The sequence below is a fragment of the Astyanax mexicanus genome, chromosome 11, assembly GCF_023375975.1.
Source record: "Astyanax mexicanus isolate ESR-SI-001 chromosome 11, AstMex3_surface, whole genome shotgun sequence".
Classification (NCBI taxonomy): Eukaryota; Metazoa; Chordata; class Actinopteri; order Characiformes; family Acestrorhamphidae; genus Astyanax; species Astyanax mexicanus.
The window spans coordinates 36432947-36448821 of NC_064418.1; the positions used below are offsets into that span (position 1 = coordinate 36432947).

Here is a 15875-nt window from a genome sequence, read left to right on the forward strand (position 1 = left end):
TTCTTCTGTGATTAAAACATAGTTTAAACATATGAAGGAAATCCTTAATTTCCTAAATGACTACAATTTCTAGGTACTACATTTTCAAGCACTGCTGTCAAAGTTTGATTGATTGATTTTGCAACAAGATAAGAGTGTAAATGTTAGTGTAAGTAAGGTAATTACCAACCCACCTCATTCCCACCTAGTTTAAAGCAGCAGTACTTAAAAAGCTAAGGTGCTGCTAAAGGCACTGATACAGGATCTACTGATAACATAAGAAAATAAATCATGGTGCGATTGCACATTTTCATAAAAAAAAAAGTACAGATTGTCACTTTAAAAAGGTTACATTAATCCAAATGAGTTGTATTTGTAGAATGCTTCACTTTATTAAACCAGTACAAAACAATGGCAATATAAGCTGTACATGTTTCTCAGTTACAAACATCACTTTAAAATAACATTCTTCCCATAAAACCAGAATATATTTAAACATATATGAGCAGCTTCAGATTTTTTTGGTTTTTAATGCAGACAACTATTAACAAAGTACTTCATTTTTCAAATGCATTCCTGTAAACAGACATATTAAAACAGGCCCACGTCTGTGTCAAAGGCAATTGCACATGCACTCTATAAAGCACCATTTCACTGACACTACCCACAACATTCCCTGAGAATGTCCAGATCATGAAGTAATAAAATGATGTCCATTCAGATTCCCTTTCATTTGATAGGAGTGTTTTCAGACCTGTTGACAAAATATACTGTAAACATGGTGGTGAGTCACCAAATTAAGTCACAATGTCCCTCAGCTGTTCTTCCATGGCTACACTTGACCTTTGGCTTACAAAAACTAAGAAATCTTGCTTTGAGAAAAACCTTGCAAAACAACAAAATATAATATAATATAATAAAGGCTTATGAACGGTAAACAGTGTGCGTATGATAAACTTAAACATGTTCTTACACCTGGCATCAAAGTAAAAAAAAAGTATGGCAAACCAGTGCTATCCAAAGAAACATATCAAAAATAAAAACAGTTATATTGACAGAATATAGAATACAGAATACAGAATATATTGCCTGAGAAGACTTATTAACCAGAATGACACATTGCATTGCTCCATTTGGTCCCACTTTATATTAAGTGACTATAATGACTGTGTTATTATATATTAATGATCATCAAACAACAATGTAACTTCTGGAGATGTCACCACTGTTACAGTGAATTACTGTAGGATAGACTGCTTAAATACACGTCTATCAACATTAATTACACAAGTGTAAAAAACATTTGTATTATTCCATTAACTGCTGATGTTTCTGTTACAGCTATTACAGATGATGAGATGCTTGTTTTTAAAAATGAGAAGCTATCATTTTGATTAGTAATATATTTTATAGAAAAAAAATAAAAGACCACTAAAAAAAGTTTCTTTGATTTTACCAAATTGAAAACTTCTGAAATATAATCAAGAGGAAGATGGATGATCACAAGCCATCAAACCAAGCTAAATTGCTTGAATTTTTGCACCAGAAGTGGCATAAAGTTATCCAAAAGCAGTGTGTAAGACTGGTGGAGGAGAACATTCCAAGATGCATGAAAAATGTGATCAAAAACCAGGGTTATTCCACCAAATATTAATTTCTGAACTCTGAAAACTTTATGAATTACTTTATGAATAAACTTGCTTTGTTTTTTTCTCAAATAAATGCTCTAAATGACAATATGTTTTATTTGGAATTTGGGAGAAATGTCAGTAGTTTCTAGAATAAAATAACTATGTTTATTTTACTCAAACATATACCTATAAATAGTTAAATCAGAGAAACTGATTCTGATTTTTCCAGAGCTATATATATATATATATATATATATATATATATATATATATATATATAGTAGATGATGGTAGATTATTCTAACCTCAAAATAGTTAATATGTTTAATGTTATGTTTGAGGTTTGTTGTTTTTTTATTACTTGGATTAACCTCCTGTGCAAAAAAAAACAAATAAAGCTTATTATTAGCATCTATAATAATTAATACATGACCTGTAGTATGTTATCACATGTTCATTAATATACAACAACACAGTTTTCGCTTAACACAAAGTGAGACTAAATTCTTTTTTTCCTGACCTGTTATTAAGTGTCATTCTACAGTGTGCTCCTGCTGTTCCTCCACTGGTTGTGTATCAGTGGAAGGACTTGACTCTGGGTCTTCTTGCTGCTGCTGCTGCTTTTGCCACATGGCTGAGTACAGTCCCTGCATGGCCAGCAACTCCTCGTGCCTGAAACATCAACCAGAACACACACTCAGCTTCACAGGGGGTCCAAATGGCAAGCAGAAGCTTTCTCCTGCGTTTCTGTTTGTTTCTTTTAGGGATCACTTAGGGGTGAGGTGCACTCATGGGCGTATTTGGACCCTTTACTTAGATTTGTTCATACAGAAAGTAAATTAGAATTAGGGTTATGCAGGGGTCAGATCTGCTGAGGCTACAATTAATCTGAAGGATAGTGTCAGAACTGGAGCAGGTGTTGTGGTGAGAGAGTTCAGGGTGGTGGAGATGGAAAAGCACTCCTTACAATTAAAGGTCAAAACAGTAGGTAAATGAATATGGAGTTCAAGAGGGTTGCAGAAAAACAATTAACCAGTTCCACATTATAATGTGCTATGAAAATGGATGGTAATCATACCAAGAACATATTTATTAGAAAAGTTTTAGTAGTAAGTGGCAGAGAGAGGCCAAAACTAAAATCAGCAGTGGGGGATTACTCTGGGTACTCATTTAATAAATGTGGGTTTATTAACACTATCAGTATAAGTGAGTAATCCAGCTCAGAAAAACAGTGCGCATCATAACTAACCTGGTCCAAGCCTGCTGAGGCTGGCTATTAGCATGTTGCCTAACCTACTCCAGGCTGGCTACTGTGTCTGTTAGCATTGTAGCTCTAACTTGGCTGAGCCTGGCTGTTATCATTGCACCTAACCCACTCAAGACTGGCTACTGTGTCTGTTAGCACTGTGGCTTTAACCAGGCTAAGCCTGACTGTTAGCACCGTGACTAACTCGCTATTCTAGACTCATTCTTTTTATTATTATTAGTCCCACCCATTCAGGTGCTACTCAGCTGTAAATCACCCATCACAAGTGATGCCACAACTCAAGGGTAAAGGGTGAAGACTTGCACATGCCTCCTCCAACACACATGAAGTCAGCTACTGCCTCTTTTCAAACTGCTGCTGATGTAGCATTAACGAGTAGCATTACAGAGTGCTCGGAGGAAAGCGCAGCGACTCAGTTCCGATACATCAGCTCACAGATGCCTTGGGGTGATCAACATTACCCTTTGGAGTGATGAGGGAAAAGAGTGCATCTACCCACACAGAGAGAGCAAGGCCAATTGTGCTCTCTCAGGGCTCCGGCAGCTGATGGCACGATTTATGTCTGGGATTCGAACCAACAATCTCCTGATCATAGTGGCAGTGTTTTAGACCGCTGGACCACTCAGCACTGTATTATTACTTTTAAGGTAATTTTAAAATACTGTCATATGATAAAGGCCTCATCTATTCTTGTGGGATGAAGGATGGATTTGAGAAAATGTTGGTCCCCTTAGCTTTGAAAAGATTCCTGGTATGAATTAATAAAGCACTGACTGGTGCTTCTTCTCAGGCTGTCCTGTACCTGTTCTGGCCTGGAAACTGGACAAGGTGTTTCAATTAACTCCCCTTTCCTAAAAGCATTAACCCCTCACCTCCTACCCCTCTCTTTGTCCCTCTCGTTCCTCTCTTCCTGTGTGTATGTGTGATAAGACGATGAATGAATCACTGAATGAATGAATGTGTATGCATTCAGAGCTGCAGATCTGTGGCTTAAAAGGCCTGTGTGTGTGTGTGTGTGTGTTGTGTTTACATCGCAGTGTCATTCAGGGTTGAGTGTGCAAGGGTGTGGGGTTACATCCCAATTGCCTGTGGGAGGGAGCATTTGAGTGTATGTATATAAATGTGTGTGTGGTGTGTGTGTGTGTGTGTGTGTGTGTGTTTGGGGGTGGACGACTCATATATCAAAGAGCAGAATGGGATGGGATTGAGTGTGTTGGAGGTTACACTGAGGCTGGCTGGGTAGACTCAATGAAAAAGGCCATTAGCAGAGTAAGGGAAGGAGTGTGAGTGTGTGTGTGTGTGTGTGTGTGTGTGTGTGTGTGTGCGTGTGTGTGTGTGTTTGTGTGTGTGAGAGTGTGTGTGTCCTCAGTGTTATCACTTGATCAGTAGGCTTTACCTCAGGGCTGTGCTCATCTTCTCAGAGACAGGATATGGTCTCTCAGTGTCCGAGCAGTCCACACCCTACCTACTCTTGGGCCCTGGGGGGCATATACACACAACGCAGACAGACACACACACCTACCTACCCATCCTCTCAACTAATGGTGTTCTTAGTTCATCCCACCGCACACACGGTCACCCACACACACAACCCTGGCTGCCCCAACATGTCTTCCAAGTGCACTCTTCACTCTCCACCAAGCTGGAGGAATTTCAGCCTCAGACTGGAGTGAGAAGGAGGTGGTCTCGTGTTTCTCTTGTTGGACTGATAAGGGGATTGATTGGACTCTAACAGTCTAATTGTAAAGTACATTCTAGGAAAGACAATATGAATTCACCAACCGTCCACGCTCCGCAATCTGCCCTTCATGCAGAACAAGAATGAGATCGGCTGAGATGATGGTGGACAATCTGCAAACACATTGGCAACTAGGTCAAAGCGTGGAATTTAACAAAGCAATAATAATGTTAATTAATAAATTAATAAAGTTTTTTAGGCTCTCACACATTGGGAAGATTTGATTTTAGCATTATTAAGAGAATAGATCAGAAAGCTTTGCACATCATGTATCTTGTAAATCAACATCTAAATTACATCTCAATTTCTTGGTGGACAGACCAATATAAATGCTCCAAAATGATAAAGTCATAAAGAATGATTTCCTTCTCCTGTTCATTTGCTTATTTTCTTTTTTATAATAATAATAATAATACTTTATTTTTATATAGCGCTTTTCTAAAACCCAAAGACGCTTACAGTCATCATTTGTGAAAACAAATAGAAACATTACACAACAAGTGGTGACAGACAATCAACATAGTACGAGAACAGACAGCAGGGATAAGTGGTATAGTACATTAAACAGAGGGAAGGCCGTAGGCAAGAGAAAAGAGGTGAGTCTTGAGTGTAGATTTGAACAAGGAAAGAGAGGAGGATTGTTTGACCACAGATGGGAGAGAATTCCATAGTTGAGGAGCAAGTCTGGAAAAAGCCCGATCACCAAAGCCACGGAGTTTAGAGGCTGGGACTTTAAGAAGTCCAGCAGTAGCAGACCTAAGGGATCGAGATGGTCTGTAAGGAAGAAGGAGGTTTGACAGATAAGGAGGTGCAAGATTATTTAATGCCTTATAGGTAAGTAAGAGAATCTTGAATTGAATCCTGTATTTAACAGGGAGCCAGTGAAGATTTTGGAGAACAGGTGTAATGTGTTCATGGGTGCGAGTGTGAGTGAGTAAACGGGCAGCTGCGTTTTGTACCATCTGGAGTTTATGGATAGAGGAAGAACTAATGCCAGCAAGCAAGGAGTTACAGTAATCTAGTCTGCTGGAAATAAAAGCATGAAGGAGTATTTCAGCAGTGGACTGAGTAAGGGATCGTCGAATTTTAGCTATTCTGCGCAGATGAAAGAATGCAGTTTTCACCACAGAGTTGATGTGAGCTGTAAAAGAGAGAGTGGAATCTAGAAGAACGCCCAAATTTCGGACTTGGGTAGAGGGAGAGATTACTGTACCGCCAAAGTTGAGAGAGAGAGTAGGAGTTTGATTGAGGACTGCTTTAGTGCTGATTAGGATGAGCTCGGTCTTATTACTGTTTAGCATGAGAAAATTGTCCTTCATCCAGTTCTGGATCGCAGAGAGACAGCTTTCTAAATGAGTAGTGGGTGGGTTATTGATAGAACTAGTGCTAAGATAAATTTGGGTGTCGTCCGCATAACAGTGGAAGTCTAGGTTAAAGTGACGCAACAGAGGCCCAAGAGGAAGGATATAGATGATGAACAGGAGAGGTCCAAGGACTGATCCTTGTGGTACTCCGTGTTTAATCACAGAGGTATGGGAGGAATAGCCAGCCAATGAAATAAATTGTTTTCTGTCAGTTAGGTAAGATGAGAACCAGTCCAGGGCAGTGCCAACGATGCCAAGTTCACAGAGTCGAGATAGAAGGATAGAGTGGTTAATTGTGTCAAATGCAGCACTTAAATCTAGTAGCAAAAGAATGTTTAGAGCACCAGCATCAGCAGCTACCAGTAAATCGTTAATAACCTTGACCAATGCCGTTTCAGTACTGTGGAAGGGTCGGAAACCAGATTGAAAGGGTTCAAATAGGTTTTGTGATTCAAGATAATGTTGCAATTGGCAGGCCACAGTTCTTTCAAGGACTTTAGACAGGAAGGGGAGATTGGAAATAGGGCGATAGTTGTTGAGGTCAGAAGGGTCGAGACCAGGTTTCTTTAGTATAGGAGTGACTGCAGCCGTTTTGTAAACAGATGGAACCTGACCAAGGAGAAGTGATTGATTGATGAGAACAGTGAGGTGGGGGAGCAAGGCAGGTACGCAGGCTTTAGTTAAGTTGGTGGGGAGTGGATCTAGAGCACAGGTTGTGGTCTTAGAAGACATTACAATATTAGCGATAAAGGAAGAGTCAATACTGTTAAAGGCAGCAAGAGAGGCGGAAGAAATGTTAAAATGAGAGAGGTTGGTAGTATGAGAGGAGTGAGAGGGGGGTCCAGAAGAAGCAGAGATCAGGGATCTATGAATATTTGCTATTTTGGAGTCGAAGAAGTGTAGGAAAGTGTTACAAAGGGCTGGAGAGGGTACAAGAGTGCTGTTTTTGTTTAGGTCCTTTCTTCTTCCCCCTTCTTGCCCCCTTCAGAGGACAAATTAAGCTTTTAGTGCTAATACAGAACTGTGGTCATCATAAAAAGGGAGGACAATTAAAACAGACACAAGTAAAAAAACAAACAATAAAAAAATAAGAAAAATGGGGAAAAAATATATATATATTGTTTATAGAATTTATTTATATATATATATATATATATATATATATATATATATATATATATATATATATATAAAAATAAATTCTATAAACAATATAACTTTTTTATTTTATCAATTTTGTGAGTGTACGACAAACATTTGAATCTTAGCCAGTTATATCCTCTTAAATTTTGTTAAAATATCTGACATTTCTTATTTTTATATTGTTTTAGATAAATATTTGTCGTATTTGATGTATTCGTAACCTATTTTTCTTGTTAAGTAATTTAATCTACTTAAGGTGTCTTCTACCATTGGAAGATATTTTGACTTAAGTAATACAATAAAACACTTGTATCAAAAATAAATACATCACCTAAAACTAGTACAAGGAAGTTACCAATTCTATTATTATTAATTTTTGTAACATTACTATAATGATCTCAAAATGAAAAATATTGGATATATAGACACCTGACTTGCTAATATACATTTTTTTGCAGTATGTGTTTTGCCATTTCAGATTTCCCAGCTTTTTCTCTCACAGTACTGATATGGGAAACTGTCTACAGTAGAATTGTACAGCATGCCTTTGTACAGAGCAAGCAGATCACTTATGCATTAATTACAGTACATCCATTCTCATGCAAATCCTCTCGTCTCCGCTGTCCTGCAACGCAACAACACAAAAAGAAACAAATGACCTCATGCACCGTTCAGACGAACACTTAGCTAAGCACTGCGGCCCGCAACACTTGCACACACACGTACAGACGCGCACACACCGCCGCGCCTCTTTAATTCGGGCCCCACCTTCCTGCAGGTCATCTTCTCACCCAGTCGCCCTTCATCTTCAAACAAAAGCGCTGAGACTTCTTTATTGATTGCCACCCCCCACAACCACTAGCCCAAAAAAACAGATCAAAGTGGCACCAGAGTCTCAGAGGCTGGACAGGATCAAAGCATGCAGACTCTGATCATGATGTGTTTACAATTTTCGGAGGGAAGAAGAAATGAGAGAGAGAGGAGATGGAAGAATACTGTGAAGATGAAAAAGGACAGAAGAGGCTGATTGAAAAGATAGTAAGAGAGGAGAAGAGACAGAAGACGAGAGAGAGGAGAGACGAGGCAGAGACGAGGCCTGAGAGAGTGGAAGAATGTTCAAAGATGTTCAAAGACGTTTAAAGATGTTCAAAGATGTTCAAAGATGTTCAAAGATGTCTAAAGATGTTCAAAGAGGCAGAAGAGGAAGATTTGAGAGAGAGAGGAAGTGAGAGAGGTGGTGGAGCGAGAGTCAAATGTGTTCAAACATCTAATAAAACTCAATTATAAGCTAATTCCCAACTAATAGCTTTCAGACATGCATTCTCAACCTGCAGGGGGTTGTGTGTGTAAACTCAGCTGAATGTGTAAAGTATATTCTATGAGGTTTGGATATTCAGAAACATGGTTAGTCAATGGCTTTTGCTCACAGTGAGGGTAATCCTACTTTTTATGTACTCGCTACAGAGGGATTCTGACTTTATTAACATGAATTAACCTCCAGTACAGGCAGGGGAGGGAGAAGTACTTGAGTTACTATGTACCTGACAAATCATGTCTGTGAGTTAAAGCACAGATAAAAACAACTTTTTTACTAAATGTAAAAGCTCTCCTTTTACACCGCCATTTGAGTAAAAGTACAAAAGTGTAATCCTTTAAATGTATTAAAAAGATTAAATGTAATTTATAATGGCAATATTTATTAATTTAAGTGGGTATAAAATATAAATAACAAGGAAAGCTTTGGTTTAAACCTTTTTGTAACTAATATACAAATTTACATTTATTTATTTAAATTTATCCAAAAAAATGACATTCAGAAAGATGGTTAGTGCTCAGTAAACATTCTTTTCCTCACACAGCAGGTGTTCAAACTTATTAAATTTGTGTCCCAATTTGCGACAAATGGTTCTTGCCTGCGATATCTTGAAAAATGTACAGCCAGTAAAGGTTTTATTTATCTTCAAATGGAATACCGCAGACAGCTCTAGACAGGAAAAGATCACAGCAGGTTCTAATAATGTCAGTCAAGAACAGAAAGCTGAGGCTGCAGTGGGCACAGATTCACCAACCCTGGATAGATAAGGACTGAAAAATGTATCCTGGTCAGATTAATCTTGATTTCTGCTAAAAGCCCATAGATGTTACAGTGGATATTTGGTGGAAACAGTATGAATTTATGGATCCAATCTGCCTTGTGTAATGGTGTGAAATGGTTCCTGTTAATACTAATCAACCATCACTTCAGTGCCACAACCTACTTGAGGATTGTTGCTAACCATGCACATCCCTTCATGGCCATTCCTAAGCAGTTTAAGTAAGTAATAAGTAAGTAATAGCTAGCAGAGACTTTAGGAGGCAGAGGACCAGCAGATAATTGAAGATAAATATAAAGTGGTATAAAACAATGTACAGGGTTCCTACACATTTTAACCAATACATTTCCATGATTTTGTTTCATGACTTTTTCACGCCTTCAAGGCAATTTTTAAAACATCAGTGCAGACATCGACAATAAAACCAAAAATCAACTAAAACTATAATCAAAATCTAAAATTAATCCGATAAAATGTTAACACACAATCTTTAATAATAAAATGTGTGTCAGATCCTGATAGCTCCATTGCGTAGGGCTAAATTACTGAATTAACTCTGATCTGATGTATTTGTTAGCTCAAAATAGATTTTTCACATCGCTAAACCGAAACACAAAGATTTGTAGACCAAATTTCCATGACTTTTCCAAAACTTATCCAAGCCTGGAAATTGCTATTTTCAAACTCCATGACTTTTCCAGATTTTTCATGACCGTATGAACCCTGAATGTAATATAAAGTCTCATTTTTTTTTTTTTAATGAAATTTAGACCACAGGTTTGTATTAATGTACTGTCTCTTAGACCAACCTTTAATGTACTTGCTTCAAATGAACCCTGTCTTACCTCTGAACAACTCAGCACATTTCATTTATTTTCAAATGCATTTGATAGCATTATTTTAAGAACACTGGGTTTAAGGACAAAGATTTCAATTTAATTAAACTTTGAGATCTTCTCCATATGGCCACACTAAAATCCCTATCAATATATGATCTTATCTCAGGAACAAAGCTGTGGATTTAGAGCACTAGATGGAGGGATTTCTCTTACATGTCAGACTACAGTGACTATGACAGAAGCACAAAGCGCTTTGGTTACTGGGGTCACAGCCAGCTTTGATCACATTCAAACACCCTGCATCTTAACTATAAGCAGCTATTCTTTCAGGAATAACCTTTAGGGATTCTCAGATCAGGGCTGAATAGGGGGAATAAGAGGAGGCTTACCTGTGGGCTACTACAATACATGTCCTGCTGGCACACACCCTGGTGAGAGAGGCCTGGATGTTACGCTCTGTCTGAGTGTCCAAAGCAGAAGTGGCCTATAAAGAGACAGTACATTGTAATGAGAGGTAATGTTAAGGTAACATTCACTTGATCCATTAGAATCTATTATAATTAGAAAAATATGATCCCAGTCATTAAGAGTGTCGCATCATTTTTGGTGCCAAAAGAGCTGTTCTGTTCATTTATGTAATTAATGATTATCTGGGATTTTTCCCACCACAGTTTATTTTCAGTGTGTAGCAAACCTGTAGAGCTACATACCTTGCGGATAAAAGAGGTCATTGTAGAATTTACAGATTGGTTCAAACTGACACAACGGCTACAGTAGCTAAGATAAGCACTCAATACAATTTTGATGAGCAGAAAAGCATCTCAGAATACAAATCAAAGCGATTCTTGACACAGACAAACTACAACAGCAGAAAATCCTTTGGGTTTCCATTTTATTTAGGCAGGTTCACAAAGACTGCAATGGGCCCCGTCTTACCAAACAATAGAAGATCTACAACAATTATGTAACAGAATCATGTCTACAAAGAGCAGAATCTCAATAGCATTTTTAAACACATAATAAAATTTATTTAACATTTATCTGGACATTGTTATTATTAACAGAAGCACATTTGTTTCCAGACATAGAGGTCTGTGTGGGACTACTTTTTTAAACCTGCTCCTGCCTGCTTTGCTTGTTTTAGTCCAGTTACCACATGCTCCCACCAAAAATCACTTGTTTTAATCCCGCACCTGCCCATTTCTTACCACAGTCCAAACACATGCTGGCAGGTAAATAGAAGAAGCTAAAATTGTCCCATCGATGTGTGTGTGTCTGTCGGTTCATCCTCTGCTTTGATTTATATTTATATTATATTATATTCATATTATATCAGTAATATATTGCAATTAGTCTTGTAGTAGAGGTGGATTTAGGCCTGTACACTGGATGAAGGGATTGTTTAAGGATGATGAAGGAATAAAAAAAAAACTAAAATGTAATGCAATTAAACAAATGAATATATGTATTATTATCATTATTATAATAATTATTATTAATCTTACTGATTGATTAGTTGTTTTCCTTTTGTTTGTCATGCATGGAAATCTTTGCGTGATTATTAGAATTTACTAAAAAAATGTATTAATTTGCAGGATTTTTCTACATGTATATGTGGTCCTGCTCCCGCATCACCTGGATTGATGAAACTCTTTGCTCCTGGCAAAAAAAAATTTAATTCTATCCCATGCCGCAGGTTTTCTCCTCACCTCGTCCAGCAGGATGATGCGGGGGCCTTTAAGTATAGTGCGAGCGATGGCCACTCTCTGTTTTTCACCTCCACTCAGCTTCAGACCTCTTTCTCCCACCTGTGAATCATATCCTAAAGAAAAATAAACAATACTTTAATTCCTACTCCATAACCACCCAAGCTCTCTCTCCAGCCAATGAGAAATGTCTCTAGTGTAGGAATGAGGAAACCAAGAACTGGGATCCAGCAGAGTTTGTTGATTTATTTTACAAGTGACTAAAGCTTATGATTAGCAACACCTGCAGAGAGTGACGTACCATCTGGAAGAGACAGGATCTTATGGTGAATGTCAGCAGCCAGTGCAGCATCTTCGACTTCCTTATCACTGGCACTGATTCGTCCGTAGCGAATGTTCTCTCGGATGTTGTCATTGAAGAGCACGGTGTCCTGAGGGACTACACCAATAAAGGAACGGAGAGAGCTCTGTTTTACCTGTCGCACAAACACAAAGAAGAAACGGACCATAAAAAACATATCTGCTAAACAGCAGCAATTACTTAATTAGCAAAAACTTAAAGCAGCAAAAACTTAAACCAGAGCCACCCTGTAATAGCAAGAGTAACAATGTCTAATTATAATTTACATAAACCATGGTTAGAGAATATTTAAACACAGTAGTTAACTGCCTGAATATGCAATTTTTTAACAGCTTTTTATCCATTTTCAGTTGGATTGATAGACATACTGCTGTCCTGCACACGCTTTACTTCATAGCTTCTATTTTTGAGGTGTTAATATTGTTCAATTTAATTTCTAAAAACGTTCTAAAATGCTTGACTTGTTGCTTTGATAAATGGCCTAGGTTGCAAAATAAGACAAGAACACAAATTCTGTACTGTTCCTAGCCATTAACCGCTAGTTTTAAAGTAACAGAAACATTATTGAAATCTCTATTAGAAGACAATGACTAAACAAAGTCAATAAGTTTATAATCAGTGATTTCTTTGTTTATTTTACAATGACCAAGTTTTATAGAAGTTATTTGGTGATATTCAGATAGTTGTGGTGAGGAAGTGAAGGCCAGTTACCCTCAAGCTAACAGGCTGCTAATATTGACCATCTGATATTGTGAACATGAAGATACTTCAAGAAAACCATTAGCATATTGGCGTACTTGCACCTTGGTGTTCAGTTGATTGATTCGTCATTGTGTGGTAATTATGTGGTCTCTCATTTCAGATAAAAGCCAAGTTTATTCACTGTGCATGCTCCTGTTATAAAAACAGGTAGATGGCTTGCAACTAAGAGATTTGTACAAGGTTTGGATTGTCATGCAGCCTTGCATCATCCCAAAAGCATTTTTTGGCTTTTTGGCTTTAAGATGTTGCAATGGGAGTGAATTCAGACATATAGCTCACTCTTTTATACCGCTTGGACTATACTTGTGAGGAATGGTGTGGCACAACACAGCAAGCGGTATTGTTAATGCATCTGCTGTAAAACAGGCTAATTACACTCATTTAGACATTCGCCGCATGCCGCTGGGACTAACAAGTCTATGCAAGTCTATCAAACCCCACTGTTTAAGTCTATTATCACCATTTTCAGATCACAGTCTAGTGAAAATCTACAGTATTGTGTTAAGCAGGCTAAGCCCTGTCAGTTGGGTCTCAAACTTTTGAGCAACTCCAGGGTGCAGGGTTGTGCAATCTCCATCGCCTTTGAAAGGTAAGCAGCCAGGTGCTGTGCTATGGAGGGGTCCATGGTTCTGAAGATCTGAAAGCCCAATTATAAAGCAAGGTGACAATCTCCCCATGCTGGCCTGTTGTTAGGCGGGGTGCTGGTAGGAGATAGCCCCCTGCAGAGATCCAACGCCTGCCAGACGCTGTGAGGCAGTGCCAGCTGACATCAAGGGGCAGCAAGTGGAGAGGAGTGGAAGAAAGAGGAGCAGAGGCAAGAGCGGGGCAGGGATGGATGCACGGTTTGAGGACAAAAGCAGGTGTCAATGGCTTTGCTTTGCTTTGTTAGAACCCTCGAGTTTACTTAGCCAAACACACTAAACAGCCAAAAAAGGGATTAGAGAATTAAATTGAGCGAAATCCCAATTGATTTTCCAACAAATGCCTAGCAAAATTCCAAGAAATCAGAATCAAATGGCAACATGAGGCCATTTTCTCTGGCTCGCATTGCATGAATTACAAGCAGTGATGCAACAACTGCACAGGGGTGCACTGAGGCCCAGGGTACAGGATGCCCATGGCATGTAGGCCCCCTAAAATCTATACTGAACCACTTATATACTGTATATACTCACAGAAGGATCCAGTTTCTTGCATACCTTACCAGATAGCTTCTAGCAACACTGCTCAGACAGCACTGACAGAATCTGTTTATCTATATTTAAATCATTCAAGTCAATTTTAAATGGAACGCAACATAACTTATTCATTATTTTATTAAGAAAACAAACACATAATCGGAATAACATTAAATGCTATTGGATGAAATTGTATATCTTCAGACCTTAAAAGAAAGGATAAAGAAATATAATCCATATGAATAAAAGATGTAAGGGCCCCTTCTTATTCAATTTTGTCATAGAATTCCATACATTCCCAGTTATGCCACTGGACACACATTCCCTAGCTTAATATTAGGCCTAAAAAGGAAACATACACCACTAGAATGTCAGGACACCAGCAACATATTACAACATTAGGTATGGGGGGAAAATCTGATTAAGAAACCATTTCCAGTCCAATTCAGAGTAGCCAACTGTCATGATATCAGATGCTTCTAACTTTAGACGTTACATTTTTGGCTGAGTTAACTGTCATTTCCACCAGACCACAGAGATTCCATTCCCTAAAAACTATTGCCTGACTGACAAACCAAAACGAACGCATCTAATCCTCCATATCATCACCGGTCAGAAATGCATTCTCTCTCATTCACACACAAACCCTCTTCCTCTTCATTCAGACCAGCTATTTGAGGTTAGCATTCCTCTCTCCCTTTATTTAATCAGCAGTAATAGACAGGAATAAAGAAAGAAAGACAAAGCAAAGACATGGGATGGAGATATACACAGAGAGGATGGTGAGAGTTGGCAGGGAAATAAAACTAGGGCTTTGCATATATGAAATCAACACAGTGTCAAAAAAAGGCCTCCTGACCTCTAGTTAGTGATCATGATTGACTAGGGCTGATATCACAACATATAAAGGATTTACTAACTAAATATAAATATACAGACAATATAATAGAAAAGTCAAAAGGTGCTCAGTGCATAACTGGAAAGGATGACTTCAGGAGATTTAAGGTACTTTCGCACTGAGCACCATTTTTCTGACATAAAAAAACAGATTTTAAAAGTACTGGAACATTCACATCGAGGCCATAGCTCTCATAAGTGTCTACTCTACTCTTACACTCTTGTATGTCTTTTTTTTTGCATCTTTTTGGACGCTGTGTAAAGGGCTTTTTAAAATCAGGAATGCCTCTTGGAGATTGTACAGATTCCAAGATCTGGTGCATTGCACAACAGAAAAGAAATAATAAAGAAACCATCAGCTACATAGGTTGGGTACAAATGGGCGTTATAATAAGACATAGCAACACAGGACCCCTCACTACACTAGACTAGCTAGCTAAACAACTAAGCTTACCTACATACCTACAGTCTCATTCAATGCTTTTCTTTATTTCTGTTTTTAGTTTATTTTCCACACTGTAGTAAGACCGAACACATTAAAGGTGGTTGTTTAAAATAATAAAGCAGGCTAACATTAAGCTTTTAAAATGTCCTGCCCAGACTTCTGTGCTGAAAATCAGGTAAGTGACAGGAAACCAACCAAATTAATGGAACTCTACCAGGGTTTAAATATCAGAGCAGAATTCTGACAGAAGCTTGTTGATGCTGACCAAAACCACCTGTTGTTGTTAAGAGTAAAAATTTGAATAATTAGGTGTGGTATATGTATGATTTGATTCTGTCTGTGTCATGTTAATTTTGCTTATTGTATTTTACAGACTATAAGGCATGAACATCTATTTTCTGGTCTATTTTCATACATATGGCTCACCGGATTATAAGGCGCATTTTACGCAACATGGTAAGGAACAAGGGTG

The 15875-nt window shown here is 38.1% G+C and overlaps 1 protein-coding gene across 3 annotated transcripts in view; it reads right to left on the bottom strand.

Annotated features, from left to right (window-relative positions):
- Positions 1-344: 344 nt before the first annotated feature.
- Positions 345-15875, bottom strand: part of abcb6b (ATP-binding cassette, sub-family B (MDR/TAP), member 6b) — a 41489-nt gene continuing 25958 nt past the window's right edge. The window contains exons 14-19 of one of the 3 annotated variants that reach the window (XM_022680253.2): positions 12062-12236; positions 11764-11876; positions 10444-10538; positions 4660-4728; positions 2131-2282; positions 348-733 (exon numbers count right to left, since the gene is read on the bottom strand). In XM_022680253.2, coding sequence (XP_022535974.2) covers positions 2144-2282; positions 4660-4728; positions 10444-10538; positions 11764-11876; positions 12062-12236 — 591 coding nt within the window. In that variant the 3' untranslated portion in view covers positions 348-733; positions 2131-2143. Of the gene's footprint in view, positions 2283-4659; positions 4729-10443; positions 10539-11763; positions 11877-12061; positions 12237-15875 lie in introns of all 3 variants that reach the window. The other 2 variants (XM_022680252.2, XM_022680254.2) reach the window with 2 other exon arrangements.